At 30.1% G+C, this 26,550-nt stretch overlaps 1 protein-coding gene across 1 annotated transcript; it reads left to right on the top strand.

The window, feature by feature from the left end:
* The first annotated feature begins 90 nt into the window (after positions 1-90).
* Positions 91-26,149, top strand: LOC143045571 (serine/threonine-protein kinase/endoribonuclease IRE1-like). The gene is made up of 22 exons (XM_076218172.1): positions 91-246; positions 1,701-1,809; positions 2,666-2,702; positions 3,178-3,323; positions 3,718-3,846; positions 4,876-4,918; positions 5,681-5,742; positions 6,430-6,489; positions 7,973-8,159; positions 10,877-10,958; positions 11,658-11,778; positions 14,150-14,382; positions 14,693-14,822; positions 16,181-16,271; positions 18,608-18,737; positions 19,891-20,050; positions 20,646-20,839; positions 21,576-21,717; positions 23,233-23,360; positions 24,050-24,173; positions 24,589-24,656; positions 25,528-26,149. Exons 1-22 carry the CDS (start codon positions 178-180, stop codon positions 25,699-25,701), a joined length of 2,619 nt encoding a protein of 872 aa, XP_076074287.1. The 5' UTR covers positions 91-177; the 3' UTR covers positions 25,702-26,149.
* The last annotated feature ends 401 nt before the right edge of the window (positions 26,150-26,550 follow it).

Consider the following 26,550-nt stretch of genomic DNA (forward strand, 5'->3'; position numbering starts at 1 on the left):
CTAAAATAATTATATAATGTAGAATGAAAAAACTTATCAAATAGACTATCATTTCGAAGCTCTTGGACGTTTCCCATAATTAACAAGAAAAGCTGAAGAATGAAAACATTGAGGGTTTCCCCACGCCACGCTTTGTTTACCCTTTTAATATGAGTTGATTTTGAGAAATGAGAAACCATGTCGAAAATTAGTACAACAATTCTTCTATTTTGTCTGCAAATAACTCTGTTAACGCCTGTTTGTAAGGTAATAACAGATGTCATAACAAGAGCCTTGAAGAGGCTGGAAAATATGATGAAATTATTCAAAGATAAAAGCTACAACATCTACAACCAATAGCATATAAGCATATAAACTGGTTACGTAAAGTTGGTGCATCACTGAAACTCTGTCGTTCTTTTTACCCAGATAAACATGATAGACCTATACACCTTATCGCAAATCCCAGTTGACCTGGCCGCTTGAACTTTTGAAGCATGCAACAATCACTTTTTCATTGTGGCGTCAGATATTTTGTATTGTGACGTCAAAATTTTACGGGAACCTGTGTGATATCCAGTAATGGCAGACAAATAGCGATAAGTTGTATACATGGTATGCAATACATGCACATGCTAACAGACTTTAATACTATACACCTTATCGCTATTTGGAAAGTTGCGCTGGTTGACCCGAGAATCTGCGCCGCTTGAACTTTTGACATCATACAACAATCACAAATCCATTATGGCTTCAGATATTTTAATTGTGCCTTCAAAATTTGACAAGGGTCCTTTGTGATGGCTAACAAACTAGTGAAAGGTGCAAGCATTATTAAAAGACTGGGGATAACCCGCCTATTGGAGAACTCTATTTCCCAAATGAGTATCAAACCCTCATTAAAGTAATCATCTAGGTGTTAAAAACAAAATTTTGTAACTGAATTTTATGGACTTTTTTTTAGCACTGTCAAACATGTCATATGATTACTCAAATGAGGAATTGTTCCTCATTTAGGGAAATGGTTCCTCATTTGGAGGGTCGTCCTCAGCCAGATTAAACAAGACATGAAACACAGAAAACAAATTGATTAGCTCTGATAAAGTTAACACAAACCATACATGTATATAAGTAAACAATTAGGGTACTGATCCATGGGAATAATTTAGCATGCTGCACACACAATTATACATGCAGAAAAACAAAATAACATACATCATGTGGTAGATGCATGTCTGAGTGGGTCATTGCATTAAGGAACTATGTGTATTATAATATCATTGCATGAAGTCAACTAGGGTCTACAGTAAGGACCCAAAAAAAATTCTTACAGATTCATATTTTAAAAATAAGAAAATGTGGTATGATTGCCAATGAGACAACTCTTCTCAAATGCTTATTACTACAAAACACAAATCAAGTTTGAATTTGGGTGGCATCACTTCTACCTTTCAAGAGTAATGTGCCTTTACAATGGGAAAAATTGCTGAATTTTTGTTTCTTTTCACTAACTTAAGTTTATCTTAACCAAATGTTAAGAATCTTATACACAAAGCTTATTACCACAAAACACAGATGATGTTTGAATTTTGGTGGTGTCACTTTTATGTTTCTAGATTTATGCCCCTTTACAAATGTAAAAAAAGTTCTGTACCCAAGATAATTTTTAATTGATTTACTGTTTTATGATTACATATTATGAAACTATATTTATTTTACAGGCCAACTTTTTATCTTTACATGATTCATTGATGTTTGTGTCTACACTTGATGGTACGTTGCATGCTGTCAGTAAAACAACAGGAAAAACACAGTGGACATTACAAGAAGGTATAATGTATATTGATACTGTATAGCAGGTTATTTTCGCAAGGTGTCAATTTTTGCTCATTTTTGCGGAGAGAACAAAATTGCCAAAATAAATGCAGCCATATTATAAGTGTTCATGCATAGGTATTGATAAAAGTTTTAAATCCATCAAAATAATAACCGCTAAAATATTTTGTATACCTCATTCAATGAAAATCGTGAATTTTACATCCGCGAAAATAACCAGCTATAGGGTATAAGATATTTAGAAAAAAGCTGTCTTGTCTGGTTACCAACTAATGGTCTTCTTGTAGTGTAGGAATATCTAGGCATTTTAAACCTCAATTCAAAGGTCATGTCTCTTTAATTTGATTTCTCTGTTCCCAATGATAACCTTTGTCAAAATGTTTTAATGTATACAATGTGACATGTAACATATGTTACAATAGTGGGATTTACCTTGGGTCTGATTTTCACTTCATTCACAAAGGTTTGACAAAACATTTGTAACACATGTTACAATGTAAGGTTCTAAAACATGTCTGATTTTACTTCATTTACAATCAAGACATTAAAACTTGTAAATCTACCAAAACATGTAGTGATTTAGCTATTTTTTTTGTTCTGTAATATGTTTATGTTTTTATTAAGGAAATCATGTTAAATTTACTATGCATAATAATGATATTCTGGAGTATTTTTTGAAAAAAAAGACCAAATTATTTTCTGTAAATCTTTTAAATATTTCCTTCACTAATATATGAAATTCTTTCCATGATACAAATTTGTAGGAAAAATCTTTCTAAAGATTGAGGGACACACAGAGATCAAAAATTTGTTAATTTATGTTTTATTATTATGGTTTTATATTTTGCAGAACCAGTTATAAAGGTGCCAGTTGAGGTCACAGCAGGGTAAGTGAAATCAGTCAAAACTGCTTAAATTTGTAAGCTTCTTTAGATTTGCATCACTTAATTACATTCAATGTAATTGAATATCAGACATAATTAAAATTTTCCTCCTTAACATAAGGTCAAATAGCTCACGGCTTGTCTTACTGTCTTTTTGTTGTAAATTATATACACTCAAACTTGCTCTTCAACCTTATTGGTGTATCTTATTATCTTATACTTCTAAAAGTTTTCCTAACTATATATATATATATATATATATATATACAGAATTTATCATATTTTGAAGAATTGGTAAAGACATTTTTTTGTGAATTTCATAGTAACAGCGGGTTGTCTTTCAAGAAGTCTTAATCATTTCATATGTTAGGCTTCTCAAACAGTTGTTGACATCTTTCTTTCTTTTTTTGCATGTAACATTTCTATAATGATTGTATAGAGAACAATTTTAATATTACTGTTTATAATCATATTTAAGGAAACTTAGTTTCTTACCTGACCCCAAAGATGGAAGTTTGTATGCATTAGGAGATGGCATGAATGGGATAAAGAAGTTACCTTTTACAATACCACAGCTTGTTTCAGCATCACCTTGTAAAAGTAACGAAGGAATCTTATATACAGGTATTCAAATTATTACACAAACAAAGTTACCTTTGACAATACCACAGCTTGTTTCAGCATTACCTTGTAAAAGTAACGAAGGAATCTTATATACAGGTATTCAAATTATTACACAAACATTTTGCTTGAAAATAGTAAGTAGAAAATAAATACTGTTCCTTAGATTATCAGAATTCTAACAGACTGAATATCTGCAAAAAATGTATATTTTAAACACCATTACTTGACAAAGGAATAATTGAAACCCTTACTGTATACCCATTTAGGATGAACTTGACTGTAAAATAAAGGGGAAGCAACTCTATGTTAACAGTTTTTCAGTTTTAACTTTTAAATTTTTTACCAAAGTGATTTAAAAAAGAATCAGTATATTGAATTACTCTTTCTTATTTAGGACACAAAAAGGATGTATGGATAGCTGTAGACCCTGTCACAGGAGAAAAGATTCGTACTTTATCTATGGATGGTACACAGAAAGTCTGTCCATCTGATGCTGAAAATGTCATATATATTGGAAGATCAGGTAGGTTGTTTCAAAATAAATACTAAATAAACAGTTCACAAAACTAAATACAAAAAAATCATTGAAAAATACTACTCATCTCATTTGGTTTATAACTTGGAAATAAATTAATATGAAGATACATTTAAAATAACTTTAAAAAGATTTCTTTTTCACGATTTTAGGAGCTAGATAATGACTCGTATAAATCTCCCTTTTGGACCAATTAAAAAAATACAGATAGAGATGAATTTTACAGGAATGTGGGTGCTTCTTTGATAGTTAAGTTGAGACCTGCCTTCATATTATAAAAAAATAAAGTATTTCTGGCCTCAGAGAAATTTGTATACGCCTGTCAAAATTTTGACGGGACGTATTATGGTATACAAATGTCTGGCGTTCATTCGTCTGTCCGTCCGTCCGTCTATCAGGATTTTAGAGGTATTGCGGGGGCTGGTTTTTCACATGTTGCGCCATATCTCATAAACGATTCAAAATTATTGCTTAAAACTTTACACACTTCTTAGTTATATTAATCTAAAGATCTACATACTTTTTGGTGATGATTCAAAATTTTATTTTAGAGTTATTGAGTTTTTTGTAAAAAAAGGTTTTTTTCACATGTCAAACCGTATCTCAGAAACTATTTATGATTATTGCATAAAACTTCTCACACAAGACGAAGGGTGTATCATGTGCTCATGGCGCAGCTGTTTATTAATTAAGTTATCACACTACCATGTATCTTATTAAAAGATATGAAAACAGGCCTTCGGCTTTTGTCTGCTCTATGGTCGTTTTGTTGTCTCTTTGACACATTCCCCACTTCCATTCTCAATTTTATTAAGTATGGATCTCTATTTTTAAATTAGATGGCAATAAAAAAAATATTTTGTTTCCCTTATTTTTCTCTATTCTTTATTTTTTTGCCCTTTTTTCTCACATTTGACCTACTTTTCCCTTTTTGTTAACCTCATCCTGCCTCTCATTCAGTTTGATCTGTTAATGTATAGCTATAAATGATTTACATGTTATTTTAATCACTTTCAGAGTATACAATTACTATGTTTGACAGTAAAACTGGACATAAAAGGTAAGGATAAGTTAAGCATAAAATTTGTCATATTTAATTGATAATTACAGATTTTTTTTACTTATATTGATAAAATATATTAAATTCAAATAGTGAATTAAGGCCTTTAAGAATCCTGTCGATAGAGTCTAATAAAATGGATGCCTTGGTATATAAAAAAGAAGATGTGGTATGATTGCCAATTATGCAGGGTTGTCAATTAATGCAACATTACATGTATTAAAAAAATAAAATACCAGTTAATGACAACAACACTCCAAGAGTCTGCAGACTATTAAAGTGTTGTCATATATTGATATGGCAATTAAAGTATACCATGAAAATATCATTGGTTGCAGATTTTAGCTAAGAACATTGAACAGGAAAACAAATGAAAGCATGAAAGCTAAGACTACTGAAATGTTTTTAATCATTAAGTACTTTCTGTAATCTTGAGCAGGACAGAAAGTACTTGATGTCTGTGATACGTCCTATATTGACTCTGATAAAGAAAAATGACTTGTGGAAAATTTAAAATCAGTTGTGGAAATTTTTTTAAAAGATGCTCGGCTATATTAAATTACCTATAAATAATACCAATATAAGTTACAAGTCAGTGACATCAATACAGCTACAAATAGATTCAAATAATAAAAAAAATCAGGATGGTTTTCCAAATACAGTTAATTAAGGTATTCTAAGTGTTTAGTTTTAATTCTCTTTGCATACTTGATTTGACTGATCAAGTGAGTTTTCTCATCACTATGTTTTTCTTCTTTTCAGGTGGAATGCCACATTTACAGATTATTCTACAAACGTAGCAAACAAGGATAGTAAAGATTATGGTATGAAGTGTTATCAGTAAAATCAACTTACTGTGGATTAATATATTTTTGTGGGTACCAACTTTCGTGGATTAAGAAAAGCTTGCATTTTCAAAGATATTTGATTTCATCGTTTTGCCAATTTCTGCATATAAAGCCTATAGAATATTTGTTATTAGTTGAACATTTGAATTTGTGGTTCATCTGTAGCCACGAAAATTGGTACCTGACAAACATTAATGAATCCACAGTATTAGTTATTTTGGTAGTTTTCATGCATTCAAATGGCATTTCTCTTTAATGTGTCAGCTAAATTATTCCAAATTCATAACCACATAGAGTGAAAAGGCTTTTCTTACGCATCCTAAAATAAAGTCAAACTCTTAGTCATTTTTATGACAGGAATTACATTTGACTGTCTGTTAGGATTGAGCATATTATGTCATTGACTGTTTGAATTTGATGTCGTGCATTACTTTATCACATTAGAAAGTATATCTTAACCTGTTATAATGTTTAAAAATCATGTGAAAGTAAAATAATTAAAACTGTGAAATAACCACAATGTGGTCAGCCACTGACATTGTAAATCAATAATACCAATGACAGCAAGGTGTATCATATTTTAATGAATAGTCACATCCATATATGATTTTCATTTTATGTGTTTTCATATTTCATTCTCATGAAAGTTTTATATATTTTCAGATTTCAAACATTTATCATCCAGTTCAAATGGAATGAGTGTAACCCTAGATTCCAAATCTGGTAAATTTCCTTAAATTGATATTTTACGTTGATTTCAAGAGGATTTTTATTCTAATTTTTTTTATACAACTGGTCGTAGATTGGTATGATGTGGCGTCGGCGCCGTTGTCCGAAGACATTTGGTTTTCACACTATAACTTGAGTATAAGTAAATAGAAATCTATGAAATTTAAACACAAGGTTTATGACCATAAAAGGAAGGTTGGGATTGATTTTGGGGATTTCGGTCCCAACAGTTTAGGAATTAGGGGCCAAAAAGGGCCCAAATAGGCATTTATTTTGGTTTTCGCTCAATAACTTTAGTATAAGAAAACAGAAATCTATTAAATTTTAATATAAGGTTTATGACCAAAAGGAAGGTTGGGATTGATTTTGGTAGTTTTGGTACAAACAGTTTAAGAATTAGGGACCCAAAAAAGTCCCAAATAAGCATTTTTCTTGGCTTTTGCACAATAACTTTAGTATAAGTAAATAGAAATCTATGAAATTTTAACACAAGGTTTATGACCACAAAAGGGAGGTTGGGATTGATTTTGGGAGTTTTGGTCCCAACAGTTTAAGAATTAGGGGCCAAAAGGGTCCAAAATTAAACTTTGTTTGATTTCATAAAAAAAATGAATTATTTTGGTTCTTTGATATGCCAATCTAACCGTGTATTTAGATTCTTAATTTTTGGTCCTGTTATCAAATTGGTCTACATTCATGACATTAAGGTCCAAAGGGTCCAAAATTAAACTTAGTTTGATTTTAACAAAAATTGAATTCTTGGTGTTCTTTGATATGCTGAATCTAAACATGTACTTAGACTTTTGATTATGGGCCCAGTTTTCAAGTTGATCCAAATCGGGGTCCAAAATTAAACTTTGTTTGATTTCAACAAAAATTAAATATATGGGTTTCTTCAATATGCTGAATCTAACCATGTATTTAGATTTTTAATATTTGGGCCCGGTTATCAAATTGGTCCACATTGAGGTCCAAAGGGTCTAAAATTGAACATTATTTGATTTCATCAAAAATTGAATTCTTGGGGTTCTTTGATATGCTGAATCTAACCATGTATTTAGATTTTGGATATTGGACCATAATAGGTACATGTCCAATTTATAAAAATTTTAAGTTTTTAAGTTTAAGTTCTTAGACCACATTCATTCTGTGTCAGAAACCTATGTTATGTCAACTATTTAATCACAATCCAAATTCAGAGCTGTATCAAGCTTGAATGTTGTGTCCATACTTGCCCCAACTGTTCAGGGTTCAACCTCTGTGGTCATATAAAGCTGCGCCCTGCAGAGCATCTGGTTAAATGATAAAATATAAACGTATAAAAATAGTGATTAATGTGATTTCAGGAATAGCTGCAAAATTTACTTGATTTTCATTTAATATTTATAAAATAAGACTTATTGTATACTTCTATATGTTGGGAAACATTCATACATATAACACATGTGTAATTATATTTTATATTTCTCTTTTACAGGTGAAATCAAGTGGTTAAATAATTATAATTCTCCAGTAGTTGCTATGTATTCCTTATCTCCAGATGGTCTTCAGAAAATACCTTTCTATACCTTTGCTCCAGAGACATTGGAACATTTAACAGGGAAACTCACCTCTAGGTTATGGAAGGAAAAGTTTTTAAAACATGGAGATCAGGAAGTATTCTAGTAAGCGAATTATGAGAATGTGATGGATTTGTATTTTCACCAAAGCAGCAATTTTATATATATATATATATGTAGGACTCAAATCTATGATGGGTTCCAAATCAATGGCAGATTCCTTATCTGTGGTAAATATGACGTCATGCCATTCCAAATCTATGGCAGATTTTTTAAACCCTTATCTATGGGAAGGTTTATAATTTCCTAATCTATGGCGGTTTTTTGTTGTTTCCAAATCTATGGCAGATTTTGTGCAAACGTTGAACAAGGCAGTACATGTACAAGTAATGACTTGTCTTAAATAACTTCAATGTACGACAACCGGAGCATGTCTATAAACATTTGTGAAATAATCATTCCCTAATGGTCAACCAAATTGTAATGTCAACCATAAAATAGTGTAGAAGTGATATACATAATACAGAAATCAGGATTAATATGATCCTCCCCAGAAAAATAAGCATTTCTTAATCTGTGCATGCTACCGGTTTAATCCATTTATTAAAACAACTAGTAAAAAGGAATTCCATTGACAAACAAGACAGCAGTTAAAAAAAAAATTAAACAGTTTGACTTTTCACATAATATTTATTTTAGCGTTAATTAATCTGTTTTAACTGGTGACGATTTAAGTCAAGGTGGTATCCTGTAATTTCATTTTCTAAGTTTAAATACTTTGCCATGCAGCCATGGATGCTAAAATACTAATATACAATGTAACATGCAGCCGTAGATGCTAAAATATCAATATACAATGTAACATGCAGCTGTTGATGCTAAAATATCAATATACAATGTAACTCCATTCCAAAATATCCCCTACTTAAAACAGCTGTTCCTTTCTTCATTGCGGGATTCGGATGGTGCATTACATAATTATTGTCCCTTCTATGGATAAAAGATAACATCTTTCTTTAAACCATCATCTAATTGTTCTAGAGGGAAAACACTTTTTAACACAGGACATCAGAAATGTTTGGAAGGCCAACAACTTTGCTGAAGTCGGCGACAACTAATATGGCGTATTTTTTATTGTGGAAAATAACGTAATTCTAAAATCTGCCATAGATTTGATTTGTTTGGTGTTTGTTACGTCATATTTACCATAGATTAGGAATTTTCCATAGATTTGGAACCCGCCATAGATTTGAGTCCTACATATATACACATTCTAACATGATTTTACAAAATTATTGGCAGCAAAAAATGAGATGGTAAAATCTATTTGTTATTCAAATATAACTATAAGATTTTAATATAAAATTAATGGAGTTGATAATTCTAAGCTGTATTTCTTGTGTCCAATTCTTTTGTCATAATAAAACTTGTTTCAACTTTTCAATATTACTAAGGGGCCTAGGTGGCCAAGTTGTCTAAGTTGTGCAATACTGAATCATTAGCCAGTCTACACTGAAGTTGTGAGATAAATTCCCAAAAGGGGCAGGTGCACTCGACTCAAATCTTGATTGACTAGGACTGTCAGTTTTATACCAAAGGTGGTAGTACTCTCTGGGCACTCCAGTATCCTCCACCAATAAAAACTGACCACCACCAAATAGCACAATACTGTTGAAAGTGGCTAATATCACCAATCAGTCAGTCAAATATGACTCTGATAGATTCTCTAAAACGATTGTTTACATTTCTTTTTCATTCATCTCCAAGCACTTCTGCTTATAGAAATACATTGTTACCAGGGCTTCCAAAAAATATTTGAGCCAGCCGGACATTTCATATCTGATCCCGATTTTAATCCCTGAAGACTAAGTCACAAAAGGCAATTATGGTAATCAGATGGCAATTCCAATGATTGACATTACATTAAAATAACTTTACTTTGATATGATATGAATTTGATGTTCGGATGTAACTGTTAAATTGGCAGTGCATCATTCAAAGTGTGCACATCATCGTGCTCATATCTGCCTTAGACTTTATTTGTGGAAAATGACATTGTCAAAAACTTTACTTTCATTTTCACATTGTTCTAACCAGATGTTGACTTGACAATGGTAAAACATGGACCATAAACGGATACGTCAAATCTGTGTACGTTTACAAAGCACGACTGAGAGCCACATTATTTCTTCAACAAAATACTTGAAATGAATGTTAGATACAGGTATCAATGATAATTTTAGCATTTTTGAAGAAATGTAGCACACTTGTTCTAGTTCATACGATGTAGTTCTGACGATTTTTCATTTAAAACCTTTTTAAATTTTTCATCAAATCATGTTGATAAACTAATTTCTAATAATTTTAATCTTTTGGACTAAATCAATTAGATACAAACCGCTGAAATGTAAGAAAATAATTGTGAATAAACCGATCAATTTATACGATGTCCGGTACTGAACATAGTTCACCTGTCACCTGAACAGGTAGATTTCAGCTGTCCAACTACTAATTAGCCTTGATTAAAATTAGAAAGTATTGAAGTAGGGGTTGTTTTGATAGTAATTAATCATCATGTCACATTTATGACCGGAAATGTGTTGATGTTAAAGGCAAAAGGTTGGGTCAAAAAGATCGTGAATTATGTAAAAATGACCGAAAAAGCCTTGAAAACTAATAAGTGTATAACCGTTTCATGCTTTGCCCAGCCGGACTTTTACCGGACATTATACAAATGACCGGAAGATATGACCGTTTTGGAAGCCCTGATTGTTACTTATAATTAGTGATGATTAATATATATTGTGATTATTTATTTTCAGCCCTACATTATATGTTGGAGAATATGAACATGGATTTTATGCCTTAGGATCTCTAGTGGATGAGACAACTGTAGCAGTTGCAGTAAGTTTGAAATTATGTCCCCTGAATAGTTTTTTTTCAAATATTCATTTAGAAAGTTTTGCATGCATATTTGTATTAGTGGTAAGGAATAGTACATGTTTGTTATTACTTGACACTTGAAATAGAAACAAGAGAACAAATTAAACAGGTGGAATTATCAACAACAACAATGCTTTATTTTAAGAGGGTTCACAGTTAGCTATATAACTAATCTTCCCTGAGTCCCTTATCAATGCTTAGAAAAGGAAGCTATTGTAGACAAAAGATGACAAAAGCAAAAAACAATTATTTTTATCCTTTTTGTGTCATCTATTGTGGATGTGTTTTTAGGAACTTCAGACATATAACTCGAATAAAATATTATTTTTGAAAGTGATTGAATCTAAATCTAGCCTAAAATATGAAAATATAAAAAAACCATTTGAAGTGTTTTAAAGGTTGAGAAGTGTGGTAAACTCAAACATGTGTATATCAAAATTGTGTATCCCACTTGCTTATTTGTTATTATATTAATTCCAATTTCAAACACATCAAAACTGTATGCATAGGTTGGGAGAGGTGTTTTAAAGAAGTGTTGACATCAGATCCGACTAGTTTCAAGAATATAAAAAAGGTTGAGGTCATAAAAAAAAATTGTCAGTAAACACCAAAACTAGAAAATATTAAAATAATTCTCTACCTTTTTCATTGATATTTCAGCCAAAAAATCAAGGACCATTACTTCTTGAGGGACCAAAGTTACCTCCAAAGAAAGGGTCCAGTCGTGAGGAAACTTCTACAGCCTCAACCAAACGCAGAGAACACTCTTACATGATGTTAGGTGAGAAGTAAACTCAAATATAAGTATGTGTCAGCTTTACCTTTTTAGCTCACCTGGCCTAAAAGGCCATGTGAGCTTTTCTCATCACTTGGCGTCCGTCGTCGTCGTCGTCGTTAACAATTTTTCAAACATCTTCTCCTCTGAAACTACTGAATGGATTTGTAGTTTTTTTTAGATTATCCTGCACAAAGTGTGTGCTTCGATTTTTGATCCGTCAAAAAACATTGCCGCCGTTACTTAAAATAGAACATAGGGGTCAAATGCAGTTTTTGGCTTATATCTCAAAAACGAAAGCATTTAGAGCAAATCTGACACGGGGTAAAAATGTTCATTAGGGTAAGATCTATCAGCCCTGAAATTTTCAGATGAATCAAACAAACCATTGTTGGGTTGCTGCCACTTAATTGGTAATTTTAAGGAAATTTTGCAGTTTTTGGTCATTATCTTGAATATTATTATAGATAAAGATAAACTGTAAACAGCAAAAATGATCAGCAAAGTAAGATCTACAAATAAGTTAATATGACCAAAATTGTCAATTGACCCCTTAAGGGGTTATTGTCCTTTAATGACAATTTTTCACAATTTGTTCATCACATTTGCTAACTTTAAAAAATCTTCTCCTCTGAAACTACTGAATGGATTTGGATGAAACTTAGCGTGATTGTTCCTTAGATTATCCTGCACAAAGTGTGTGCTTCGATTTTTGATCCGTCAAAAAACATGGCCGCTGTTACTTAAAATAGAACATAGGGGTCAAATGCAGTTTTTGGCTTATATCTCAAAAACGAAAGCATTTAGAGCAAATCTGACAGGGGGTAAAAATGTTCATTAGGTCAAGATCTATCAGCCCTGAAATTTTCAGATAAATCAAACAAACCATTGTTGGGTTGCTGCCACTTAATTGGTAATTTTAAGGAAATTTTGCAGTTTTTGGTCATTATCTTGAATATTATTATAGATAAAGATAAACTGTAAACAGCAAAAATGATCAGCAAAGTAAGATCTACAAATAAGTTAAAATGACCTAAATTGTCAATTGACCCCTTAAGGGGTTATTGTCCTTTAATGACAATTTTTCACAATTTGTTCATCATATTTGCTAACTTTAAAAAATCTTCTCCTCTAAAACTACTTAACCAAATTCAATCAAACTTCAACTGAATGATCAGTAGGGTGTATAAAATAAAGTTTGTGCTTTATTTTTTATTTCGTCAAAAAACATGGCCGTCATGGCTAAAAATAGAACACAGGGTAAAATGCAGTTTTTGGCTTATATCTCAAAAACTCCAGCATTTAGAGCAAATAAGACAAGAAGTTAAAGTATTTATTAGGTCAAGGTCTACCTGTCCTGAAATTTTCAGCCGAATTGGGTAACTGGTTTTTCAGGTATAATGCCCCTGAATTGATGATTTTAAAGAAATTTTGCAGTTTTTGGTTATTATCTTGAATATTATTATAGATACAGATAAACTGTTAATAGCAAAAATGTTAAGCAAAGTAAGATCTACAAATAAGTCAATTTGACCAAAATTGTCAATTGACCCCTTAAGGAGTTATTGCCCTTTAAAGACTTTTTTCACAATTTGTTCATCATGTTGACTTACTTTAAAAAATCTTCTCCTTTGAAACTGCTGTATCAATTTCAGCCAAACTTAGGCTAAATGAGTTACAGAGTATCTAGTATAAATTTTATATTTCATTTCCTTGTATATCAGAAACATAGCTCCTATGGCTAAAATAGAACATAGGAGAAAATGATTTTTTTTTTGCTTTTGAAGAAAATAGGACGATTCAAAGAACATTTAAATAAATTGAAAAGCCAAAATAATCATTGATGAGAAAAAATTAAGGTGAGCGATTCAGGCTCTGGAGAGCCTCTTGTTTCTGACACAGATCCACATGTCAGAAAGGTTCATTAATAAAATCTAAGACCTGCTGAAACATGGTTACACTGTAAGAGTTCTAGATCAGATATTAATAAATAATATAAATGAGATACTAGATTAACAATACCCAATTAAATGATAGGAGGAGGTATTTTAATACTTTATTTTGATTAAATATTTTTGCCTATGATGGCTTTTTGATCTCTCATCTGTGTGTCTGTCTATTAATTCTTCCGTTTGATGTCCCTCATCAGGTTAAAATTTTGGTTGAAAGTAGTTTACTATGATGTTGTTGTCACATCAACTTGAAACTTAGTAAACATGTATTTGATGCATACTTTAAAAAAAGTCAACTTAGGGTTTTTTAAACTGCATATTGAAATAAGATTAAGTGAAAGGGGCATGGAGTTTTTTGGAAAATTTCTTCTTTTAGAATATCTTGAATGGATGAAAGAAAATAAAAAAAATGTTTTCTATTGTAGGTCACCATGAGATTCCAGAAGAATCTAGCAACAAAATGTCACCTGCATTAGCAATAACTGACAAATCAAATAATGTGATCTTTCCAAATATTGACCCTGTTCCGGAACCTATAAAACCTAACATTACCACAACAGCTGACCAAGGGATATATCAATATATTGATGTCAAGGTTGTTAGTTCGGCAGCAGTCCTAATCATCACTGTTCTCATGGCATTCTATATGTTTACAAGGGTAAGTCAAGGTTGTTAGTTCGGCAGCAGTCCTAATCATCACTGTTCTTATGGCATTCTATATGTTCACAAGGGTAAGTTACAAGACATTGGGTTGAAACTACTCTTTAAATGGTTCAATCATTTTTAGGGTAGTATTTTACAATTTATAATTTGTACAAAAAAGACAAGAAACATAATAAAGTATATTCTTCAATGTATTGATGGTTAGACAGACTGATAGAATTTTGTATAATCTGTCTGTGATGCTTAATTTCTTAATAGTCTTATGAATTCTAAAGATTTGAAGTATTTAAACTTATCTTTTGCAGAGAACAGAACAGTCTATTAAGATATTACTACAGAAACAATTAGAAGAACAAAAGTTAATGAGCCAAGAGCAAAAATCTGCTCAGACATCAATGCATAAAAGTGGAAGTTCTTCATCTGATTTATATGATGGTAAGTATACTGTACATTAATTATTTGTGTAGGAAACAATAATCTTTCAAACAATTGTACACAAAAGTCATAAGATTTACTTCATATTTATACATACCTGTCAACCTGTGACAATGAAAATGCAGGTCATGACCTGCATTGAAGAATCAAATCTCAGGTCATAACGCGTACGAACTTTTTCGAGCTGAATTTCAGTATTTATGGTACATTTTCTTATAATGTATATCAAAGATACCAAAACATCAATGCATGTTCACTTGGTTAAGTCATTTTAAATCTTATTTATTATTATTTCATTGCACTTTTAAAGATTTTTATAAATTTGTGTAACACAGTCTTATGTTCTTTACTTTTTGTCATCATTTAAAATTTATTTCTCAAATGTAATTTTAAAATGAGACTACTGGCTATGTAGCCTTTAAACATACCATGTAGAGGTGTTACATCTATGAACATTCTTGATTGATAAGGAAATTAGACTATGATAAAATATAGTAATACAGTTAAAGTAAAAAATAATTTTCAACTTTTTTTTAAAAATTGTACAAAGGTATAAAAATAATGAAAAGTTATTTTTCAATATGTATTTGAATTTTATATTTTTATGATTTAGTCTTTTTCACCCATAAAACGTTAATATAAGGAATAATTTTGAATGGTGACAAATAAGGGGAAGTAACTCTAGTTCAAATATGTTTGTAAACCAGTAGTGCAATTTATTTACGACCTAAAGCTAAGGTAATTGGTGTTAATTAACAGTGTGTTTGACACCAAAGCTGTCAAGTGGTGAAGCCATGCACTTAATGGGTCACTTAATTTGACAGTTTACATAGCTAGATGAACTGCCTGTTCATGGAAGAATTACGAATTTGCCGGTATTTCAAAGGAATATTACTTATGAAAATCAATCTCAAGGCTAAGAAATACGGGTGAAATCGGGTCATTTTCGGAATTCCCGGGTTATTTCAATGACCCGGCGGGTGTCCCTGGTGATCCCTCAGAATTGTGAAAATCTCGGGTCACAACCGCAGAATACGGGTCAGTTGACAGGTATGTTTATATGATTGTAATTTCATTAAATATTTAAAATTATTGGTGTATGATATGTTGTTGTTTTGAAATATGAGACAAAAAGTGGAAATTATGCTGCTTTATAAGCAGATGTGGTATGATTGCCAATGAAAAAAATTATCCAAGAGCCCAAAAGAAGTTGATGTAAGTAAGCACTAAAGGCAACAGAATGGACTTTAACAATGAACAAGAAGAATCTATATAGTGATCAACTAAATGCCCCAATCTTAATTCTACTGTCAATATTTAAAGTCAATAACTATTAATGATATATTATTTACTTCCAGCTGTACCAGATGGACATGTACAGGTTGGTAAAATAGTTTATAATCCTAAGGCAGTACTTGGCCATGGTTGTGAAGGAACATTTGTTTATAAGTAAGTCAGTTACAATCTAAACATATTATAATCTATCAGCCATATTTTATTTTGTTCATTACACATTATATAACCTTATTGAAATAATAATATTTCACTAAACAATTCAAAATTTGGTGACTATGTGGAACGCATCTATCCCATCAAATTGGAGATAAAGGATACTACAGATACAGTTAAGTCGGCCTCATATCTTGACTTACATCTAGAAATTGACAATGAGGGTCGGTTGAAAACAAAACTTTACGACAAAAGAGATGATTTCAGCTTTCCAATTGTGAACTTTCCATTTCTAAGTAGCAACATTAGAGCAGCACCTGCATACGTGGTATATATCTCCCAATTGATACGATATTCCCGTGCTTGCATTTCCTATCATGATTTTCTTGATAGAGGGTTACTGCTCACAAGGAAGCTCTTAAACCCAGAGTTCCAAATGGTGAAGTTGAAATCATCCCTTCGTAAATTTTACAGACGCCATCATGAGTTGGTTGACCGTTATGGAATAACCGTTTTACAAATGATATCGGATATGTTCTTTACGTCGTAACTACAATCCCCTTCCATTTCATGAATGTGACCTACCGAATTAGACTATTTACCGGATTTGTAATCACAAAAGCAACACGACGGGTGCCACATGTGGAGCAGGATCTGCTTACCCTTCCGGAGCACCTGATATCACCCCTAGTTTTTGGTGGGGTTCGTGTTGTTTATTCTTTAGTTTTCTATGTTGTGTCATGTGTACTATTGTTTTTCTGTTTGTCTTTTTCATTTTTAGCCATGGCGTTGTCAGTTTGTTTTAGATTTATGAGTTTGACTGTCCCTTTGGTATCTTTTGTCCCTCTTTTATAATAAAGGCACCAACTAACACAATTCTTCATCTGTAATATTCTAATATTTGGTAATATAACCAAAAATGTGATTATTTATAAATATATATAAAAATTAACTTTACATGAATTCTATATAGAAATATTAACTTTACATGAATTCTATATAGAAACATTAACTTTACATGAATTCTATATAGAAATATTAACTTTACATGAATTCTATATAGAAACATTAACTTTACATGAATTCTATATTGAAACATTAACTTTACATGAATTCTATATAGAAATATTAACTTTACATGAATTCTATATAGAAACATTAACTTTACATGAATTCTATATAGAAATATTAACTTTACATGAATTATATATAGAAACATTAACTTTACATGAATTCTATATAGAAACATTAACTTTACATGAATTCTATATAGAAACATTAACTTTACATGAATTCTATATAGAAACATTAACTTAACTTGAATTCTATATAGAAACATTAACTTTATAAGAATTCTATATAGAAATATTAACTTTACATGAATTCTATATAGAAACATTAACTTAACTTGAATTCTATATAGAAACATTACCTTTATAAGAATTCTATATAGAAACATTAACTTTACATGAATTCTATATTGAAACATTAACTTAACTTGAATTCTATATAGAAACATTACCTTTATAAGAATTCTATATAGAAATATTAACTTTACATGAATTCTATATAGAAACATTAACTTAACTTGAATTCTATATAGAAACATTACCTTTATAAGAATTCTATATAGAAACATTAACTTTACATGAATTCTATATAGAAACATTAACTTAACTTGAATTCTATATAGAAACATTACCTTTATAAGAATTCTATATAGAAACATTAACTTTACATGAATTCTATACAGAAACATTAACTTTACATGAATTCTATATAGAAACATTAACTTAACTTGAATTATACATGAATTCTATATAGAAACATTAACTTTATAAGAATTCTATATAGAAATATTAACTTTACATGAATTCTATATAGAAACATTAACTTAACTTGAATTCTATATAGAAACATTACCTTTATAAGAATTCTATATAGAAACATTAACTTTACATGAATTCTATATAGAAACATTAACTTAACTTGAATTCTATATAGAAACATTACCTTTATAAGAATTCTATATAGAAACATTAACTTTACATGAATTCTATACAGAAACATTAACTTTACATGAATTCTATATAGAAACATTAACTTAACTTGAATTATACATGAATTCTATATAGAAAAATAAACTTTACATGAATTATATATAATTCTCTGTATTCTGTCATATTTGTCATATATGTATATATGTATTATGCTAAAGCAATGTTGTTGCTAATGCGATACAGATTCATTCATTCATTCATATATATAGAAAAATTAACTTTATATGAGTTATATATAGAAAATTTATTTTATGTAAATAAAATAAAATATTTCAGAGGAAGATTTGAGAACAGACCTTGTGCTGTAAAGAGGTTGTTACCAGAATGTTTTACATTTGCTGACAGAGAAGTAGAGCTGTTGAGAGAATCTGACCAACATGCACATGTCATTAGATATTTTTGTATGGTAGGTGTAAAGGAACTTAACATGTTTATAAACATTGATTGATTTACTTTATAAGTTTCAGGAAAGGATATGCTATATTGTCCATGTAAAATTCTAAAACCTACATCCAGGCCTTAACATGAATCGATATGTATAGGTTTCATATCAAGTTAGAATGGGATATAACTTGACATTAACTCGAGTTATTTAATTTAAATATCCTGACAAATGAGTCTTTGGTGAGTTTATTATTTCAATGGAAATTCTGTAAAATCATCTTATGATACTGGATAAGCCAATCAAATTAACACAGATTTTCGTATCACTTTTCCTTATCACATCCCATGTAGTGTGATGCAGGAAATATCTTATCACACAAAAAATAGAGAACAGGCCACAACCATAAGAGGAATATGTTTCTCTAAATTTTACATCCCCTTCATCAAAGTCATGCAAAAAAAAACACACTAAGAAACACGAAATTTAAACTTCCCCAAGACAAATTTCATAGGTTGAAAGGCAAATAGTGATATAGAACATTTTCTTAAGATCATTTCACAATAGACATAACAAAGCACAAGTATATAACATAGATATAAAGACAAAGCATTCATTATATGTTCTTTGTACTTAATAAAATTGAGAATGGAGATGGGGAATGTGTCAAAAATCATACAAGACTAACAAAGGCCATTGAATAGTTTTTAGCTAAAGATCGCATGAAATGCAAACAAAACCCTATGGGACTGACTTATATCTAAATGTTCCAAGGCTTATCGCTACCTTTTTTGATACACAAAATATAGTGCATTGATCATTACATTCTATACATCCTATCCATGAAATTTATCAAGGTAATATATGCTCAGATACTTAAGGCACGAAATGATGTTACACTTATGAAGAAAATTACATAACTTTTGCAAGAGAAGGAATCTAATATCTGTTCTAAAAATAGAATAATGTCATTGTTAACATCATCTTTGAAAAATTTGGAGTTTCTTTGTCTAGAATTGCTGTTAAATCAACTAGATCTACAACCAAAGCAATAAATACTTTTACTTCAAACTGATAAATTAAAGCAATATTTACCGTTCAGTGCTTGTAAGCACTTTGATTATTTATGTTTTACCAAACATACCATTATTAATGACACTTTGTATATTTTGTGTAGGAATCAGATAACCAGTTTAGATACATAGCCTTAGAGTTATGTGTAGCTACACTTCAGGATTATGTTGAAGGAAAAAGTCAGTATTCCAGAACATTTGATTCTCTACAACTGTTACACCAAGCTGCATCAGGAATAGCTCATCTACATTCTTTGGGAATTGGTGAGTTAATATTTGAAAACAATAAAAAGTTACCTTCTCTTCTTAAGATAATCTGGTACTAGGTCAAGTAAGAGCAACAGAGAGAAGTAAATCAAGCTTAAAAGTTATGCAAATTTGGAAAATAATTGTTTCTAATGGCTTTGTTGTGTATAAAAAGCATAGAAATAGCATATAAGGTTTGAAGTTAGCATACATGAACAAGAAACCTGTCTACTTTGATGGTATCCCTTATTTCATATAATAAGAATAGTAACTAAACATAAAAAGCAGTTTAAGTGTAATAACAAGATTTAAAGCCAACGAACCAATAGAACGAGAACAACAATGGCCCACCTTATGGGAAATAACTCTTTGAGAAATTACTAAATCCAAACTCAAAGTCTGTAATATTAAAATAGACTATTGCACTACATAAAAAACCAAAGGATTATTTACAAAGCAAATCAAAAGCAACATGAGACCTGTTGTACAGATAACCATGGTAAGATTTAAAAATTGTGGTCATAAGCTGTCACATTGGATTATTAATATGTACAAACTTGTATGCATTTTTATCAAATTTGAAACTTATGTTAAATGTACTATCTACTTTCAGTTCATCGAGATATAAAACCACATAATGTACTAATTTCACAGCCTGACACAGGAGGAAATGTTAAAGCTCTTATATCAGATTTTGGTTTATGTAAAAAGTTGACAGCAGGAAGAATCTCATTTTCACGAAGGTCAGGAGCAGCGGGAACAGAAGGATGGATAGCACCAGAAATGCTAGATGAAGATAAAAGAACAGTATGTAAACTCTACTTACAATTACTTGTTTATTGATTAATGAAATATCAATGTGACTGTTAACTTCTGCAGCCACTAAGGAACAACAAAAGTTAAGCATATGGTTTTCGGTTCTGAGTGGGAGGCTACCTCGAAAAGAATAGCCTGATTTACAGTCTTACAAAGTTATGAATGAATTCAACACCAACTATCAAAGACTTGAAACATAACATCATAGATATATAGTTGATAACACATATAAAATTTGTGATAGAAATGGGCCTCCTTGAGGAGTAATTTTAACCTTGTGAATGATTCATGTGCATAAGGTTATGTAAGCAACTATTCTGTATCTGTTAATGGGACTAATAGAAAAGAAAGAATATGGTTTACTCTTATTTTATGACATAAAATCACTACAAGGATATGTAAAAAATAAGCAAAAGCGAAGAAATAGCATTTTAATTGCTGTTAATATTTGTTATATTGGCTCAGAAGGGTTTTGAGTATGGCCATCATATTTTACAATGCGAAAAAGATAACGGGGTTTTAATCACCATAATTTAAACTTGCATTTTGAAATTTTTTTATATGAATTAAACAGGATTTTTCACAATATCACTGAAATTAAAAATTGCCCTTAAGTCTAAAATGACCAAATTGCAATAATAAATGCATGCAATTATTTCTGAATTTACAGTTATTAATTTAAGTGTGTTTTTAGTGTTCACATGATGTCATACTTTGTGTTTTTCAGACATGTGCAGTAGACATGTTTTCTTTTGGGTGTGTGATATATTATGTTTTAACAAGGGGAAAGCATCCATTTGGTGATTCACTCAGAAGACAATCAAATATCCTGGAAGGAGACTACAGCCTGCAAAGTCTTCCCATGACAGGTATGTTCAGAGATAAAGGGTTTCGAGTATTAGTTTTCCAGCAGTATTTCTCTTTACATATATATTGTGAAAAAGTTGAAATGTTTTGTCACTTAAATATCATGTTTATTTATTTTCTTTGTAAATAATATGAGATTTAATTGCATCTGCCTAGTACTTTCACATTTTTACAAAGAGAAGTTTAATGCAAAAGTGACAAAATTATGCATTTTATCCAAATATTTTTTATGCAAACAAAAAAATTATTCTACATTAAAACTAATTTACACTAGCATCCAGCCTGCATACCTGTCAACTGACCCTTATTCTGCGGGTGTGACCCGAGATTTTCACAATTCTGAGGGATCACCAGGGACACCCGCCGGGTCATTGAATAACCCGGGTATTCCGAAAATGACCTGTTTTCACCCGTATTCCTTAGCCTTGAGATTGATTTCATAAGTAATATTCCTTTGAAATACCGGCAAATTTTTAATTTTTCCATGAATAGGAAGTTCATCTAGCTGTGCAAACTGTCAAATTAAGTGACCCTTTAAATGCATGGCTTCACTTGACTGCTTTGGTGTCAAACACACTGTTAATTAACACCAGTTACCTTAGCTTTAGGTCGTAAAAAGTTGCACTGTTGTTTTACAAACATATTTCAACTAGAGTTACTTCCCCTTTTTGTCACCATTCAAAATTATTCCTTATATTTACGTTTTTTGGGTGAAAAAGATTAAATCTTGAAAAAATGAAATAAATTCAAATACATATTGAAATATAACTTTTCATTTTTTTTATACCTTTATACAATTTAAAAAAAAAAGTTGAAAAGTATTTTGTTCATCTATACTTCCTTGAACTGTTTTACTTTATTTTATTATAGTCTAATTTCAATTAAAGAAAATTACGAAGTGTTTTAAGGCTGAGTAGCCTCTTGAACATTATAAAATTACTTTTGAAAAATATATCCTAGTATTTGATGTTTGAGGATGAATTACATCATCACAATAAGTAAAGAACATAAGACTGTGTTACACAAAAGTATAAAAATCTTTCAAAAGTGCAATAAAATAATAACTAATAAGATTTAAAATTACTTAACCAACATGACCAAGTGGACATGCATTGACATTTTGGTAACTGATTTAGATTATAAGAAAAATGTACCCAAAATACTGAAATTCAGCTCGAAAAAGTTTTGTATGTGTTGTGACCTGAGATTTGATTCTTCAATGCAGGTCATGACCTGCATTTTCATCGTCACAGGTTGACAGGTATGAGCCTGTCATTGCCAGCATTTCTAAGTGAACGTTCACATATAATGCAAGCTAACAGGTATGATAGGTTGTAATATTTCGAAATGAAATCTATTTTGGCATTTATTTATTCAATAAGTGCTGATTTTTAATTAAGTTTATATGGTTAAAATCTTAACAATTATAGATCACCATTGTAGAATAAACATGACTTTTAAGTGTTTTTTGTTAGTGAAAAGTAATGACAGACTGATTCATATTCATTTTATTTCAGATTTTTATGTAAGAAGAGATTTGATTGACAGACTTTTATGTTTTGAACCATCAAAAAGATTATGTGCAAAAGCTATTTTGAAACATCCCCTGTTTTGGAGTAGAGAAAGACAAATGGCATTTTTTCAGGTATTGATTTCTATCTTCATGTGAGACCAATTATAATTTAGCTTATTTGACATTGTGTATATAAAATTGTAATTTACAATTATTTTTTTTAATTTGGTGTTAACATAACTGGTATGAATAGAAAAATGCGGCTTGTACAGAGCATCAAATGGCACATCAGTCTGAAGAGATTTATTTGGTTTGGATGATGAATGTATACCAAATTTTTGTAAATAATGAAATATTGATTACTTAGAGAATTATTAATTACAGAAATTAGCTGTTTTGATTTAATGCACTTGCAGATAGTTCTTTTACATTCAAAACTTATTATATAAAATTGCTGTTTATGATTTAAAGATTTAAAGTTAAAGATTTAATATATCATTGTAAGAAGCTTTTGATAAAAAAGTATGATTGTATTTTATCAGATTCTTTTTCATGTTGAAGTAATTTTACAAAATTTGTTGCAAACAGTGTATTGATATTATAGTGAATTAATCTAATTTTGTTTTCAAATTTATTTTCTCAGTTCAAAGTTTACAGGTTTTTTAAAATATATATAAAGGGAGACTATTCAATTTCAAAAATTGACATTAAAACCTACACTGTACTATTTGCTTCATTTAAATAACAAAATTATGCTAGAAAAGATGTTAGAAAGTAAAGGACTTTTAAAAAAAGGAACATGAATATTTATTTTTTGACAGGATGTGAGTGATAGAATAGAGAAAGAAACTGTTGATAGTGAAGTACTCATTTGTTTAGAGGAAAAAGGTTTGGAAGTTGTTAAGTTTGACTGGAGAAAGCATATCAGTGAGGAATTACAGAATGGTAAATACTGGCAATTAAAAATAAGTTTTAGAAAAAGTATAATAGAGACTTTGTTTAATTTATCCTTATATACAAATTATATTTAAAATTCAGGAAGAGAATTTTTAAGATACTTTTGGTGTAAATAGATATACTTGAAAACAGTCTTATTTTTTTTTATATAAGATTAGGTTTTTTCCCCATTGTCATTATTTTAAACTTGCGTTAGGTTAACTTGACCTGTAAGTGCTAAAGACTTGTATTTGAATATATTATGATGCTTTGACAAGTTGTATATTTTAGATAAGTAAAGTTCAAACAATGAAAGAAAACATAAAGAAACAAAAGTTGGCATTGAAGTGAAATTATCTATATTCAAAAGATATCTCATACTAATGATTTATTTGAGTATTACACTGCTAGTCTATCTTTGTAGATCTCAGAAAATTTAGAACATACAAAGGAGAAAACATTAGAGATTTGTTGAGAGCCATGAGAAACAAAGTAAGGAATTCAATTATTTTTTTGTTGGGAAGTATTATGATAGGATTTTTCTGTTCTATAATCAGTATATCACAGTAACATAATTATCATTTATCTCACATCATTGCCACAAATGTTTTATCATTCCAGGGCAATGAAACCAGCAATAAACAGAATGATGACCTGCCAGGAATAATTCCTAGTTAGATTTTTTGAAATTTGAAATATTTATGACTGGAGATTTCTTAAGTTTGAAATTCTAATGTAACATTATATATTAAGATCACACTTGTAAAATGAAACATTTCTTAAAACATCAATGTTTTGTCATTGAATTGTTGCAAACCCAAGAGTTTTTTTAATGCCAAAGGATTTGTTATCAGGCATTTTCTTTTTTTATTCTGTAATAACTAAAGCAATGAGGGCATTAGATATTACACTTGACTGTCCTTTTGTCTGTCTTTCTAGTTCAATCTGTCCATCTGTCCATTTTCTTTTCCACACTTATACTTATGTTGACTCATGCAAATTTGAAAAAACTCATTTGCAATGCTAATAACCAACACTCGCAAACAGAGTTGGAAATTGGTCAGTGAGTCTCATACCATTCTAGAGTTATGACCCCTTTATAACTTAATAAATTGCATTTTTTCTTTTTCCACACTCTTACTTTAGTTTTCCTCTTCCAAATTTTATTAAACTCATACACAATGCTTAGAACTCAAACAAGCAGACAGAGTTCAAATTTTGGTTCCTCTTTTAAATTGGAAAATTGCATAGCTTGAGTGTGGACATTTGTGTCCTTAGACACATTCTTCTTTGAATTCTGCATATTGTCTAAAGTGGTCATTTGATTATTATGAATCAATTTTATTATTTTTATTTATTTCAGAAACATCACTACAGAGAGTTGCCTGAAGATTTAAAGAGATCTCTTGGTGCTATTCCTGACCAGTTTGTACAATATTTCACCTCCCGTTTTCCTAAGTTGTTAATACATACCTATAATGCCTTACGTTGTTGTCAATATGAACGCATCTTTCAGCAATATTACTATATTGAATAAAGATTCATTCTATTTTTTTAAAATACATTTTGTGAAAAGACTTATTTTTAATCTTGTTGAAATATGAATTGTTAAAATATCAAATTATAAATCACAAAATCACAAAATCATGGTTGTATGATTTCATTTAAAGAAAGTTTATATGATGCTTATTTAATGTCTCATGGTTTTCATATTTTTGTTCAATGTAATAAATACAACTCATTAAATTTCATGTTTTCACGGTTTTTATTCATGACAATTTTTGTTTTTATAAGTTTTAAACTTTCAGCTTAATCATGGGAAAACTAATACTTTTTTCCTAGTATCCATATCTATTTACTTTTAAGAAATGCAATCATGAAATATTGCTTAACAATGAGATTATTACATCGATTTCAGAATGTATAAAGAAGATAGTAATAAAAATTATATATTATCAATGAATAGATGGTAGCTTAAAGAAATTTAAATTGGACAAATGTTATACCAGCTCTAATTTAGAATTGAAATTTTGTAGAGAAAATAATTATCTTAATTTTAGAATCTTTTTACAGTCAAATTAATGTCTCATTATCATCATAGATAATTTGCCATTTAAGATAATTATGAACTTTTTCTTGTATAAGAAGCAAAACAGGGAATTTTTGGGTCAGAATTTAATGCATGATACCAAAATAAAGACTGTATATTAAAGAAAGTTTGATAGCTTAAAACAAATCAAATTCTTTTTCTTTTCAAAGCCTTTTTACTTCGTTACGGTTCTTTACATATAAACTCTAGTTTAAATTACCTATAGTCAGTCTATAGATTGACTTTACAACTTTTATTTGAGTTGTTAAGTGTAATATGTTCCCAAAGTGTGTCATA

Source organism: Mytilus galloprovincialis, chromosome 9 (genome assembly GCF_965363235.1).
Source record: "Mytilus galloprovincialis chromosome 9, xbMytGall1.hap1.1, whole genome shotgun sequence".
Lineage (NCBI taxonomy): Eukaryota > Metazoa > Mollusca > Bivalvia > Mytilida > Mytilidae > Mytilus > Mytilus galloprovincialis.

Coding starts and splice junctions, on each gene's coding strand:
- LOC143045571 (XM_076218172.1), top strand. CDS start 178: ATGTCGAAAATTAGTACAACAATTCTTCTATTTTGTCTGCAAATAACT. Junction 18,738..19,890: donor TCATTAGATATTTTTGTATG/GTAGGTGTAAAG, acceptor TATTTTGTGTAG/GAATCAGATAACCAGTTTAG. Junction 21,718..23,232: donor GCAAAGTCTTCCCATGACAG/GTATGTTCAGAG, acceptor ATTTTATTTCAG/ATTTTTATGTAAGAAGAGAT.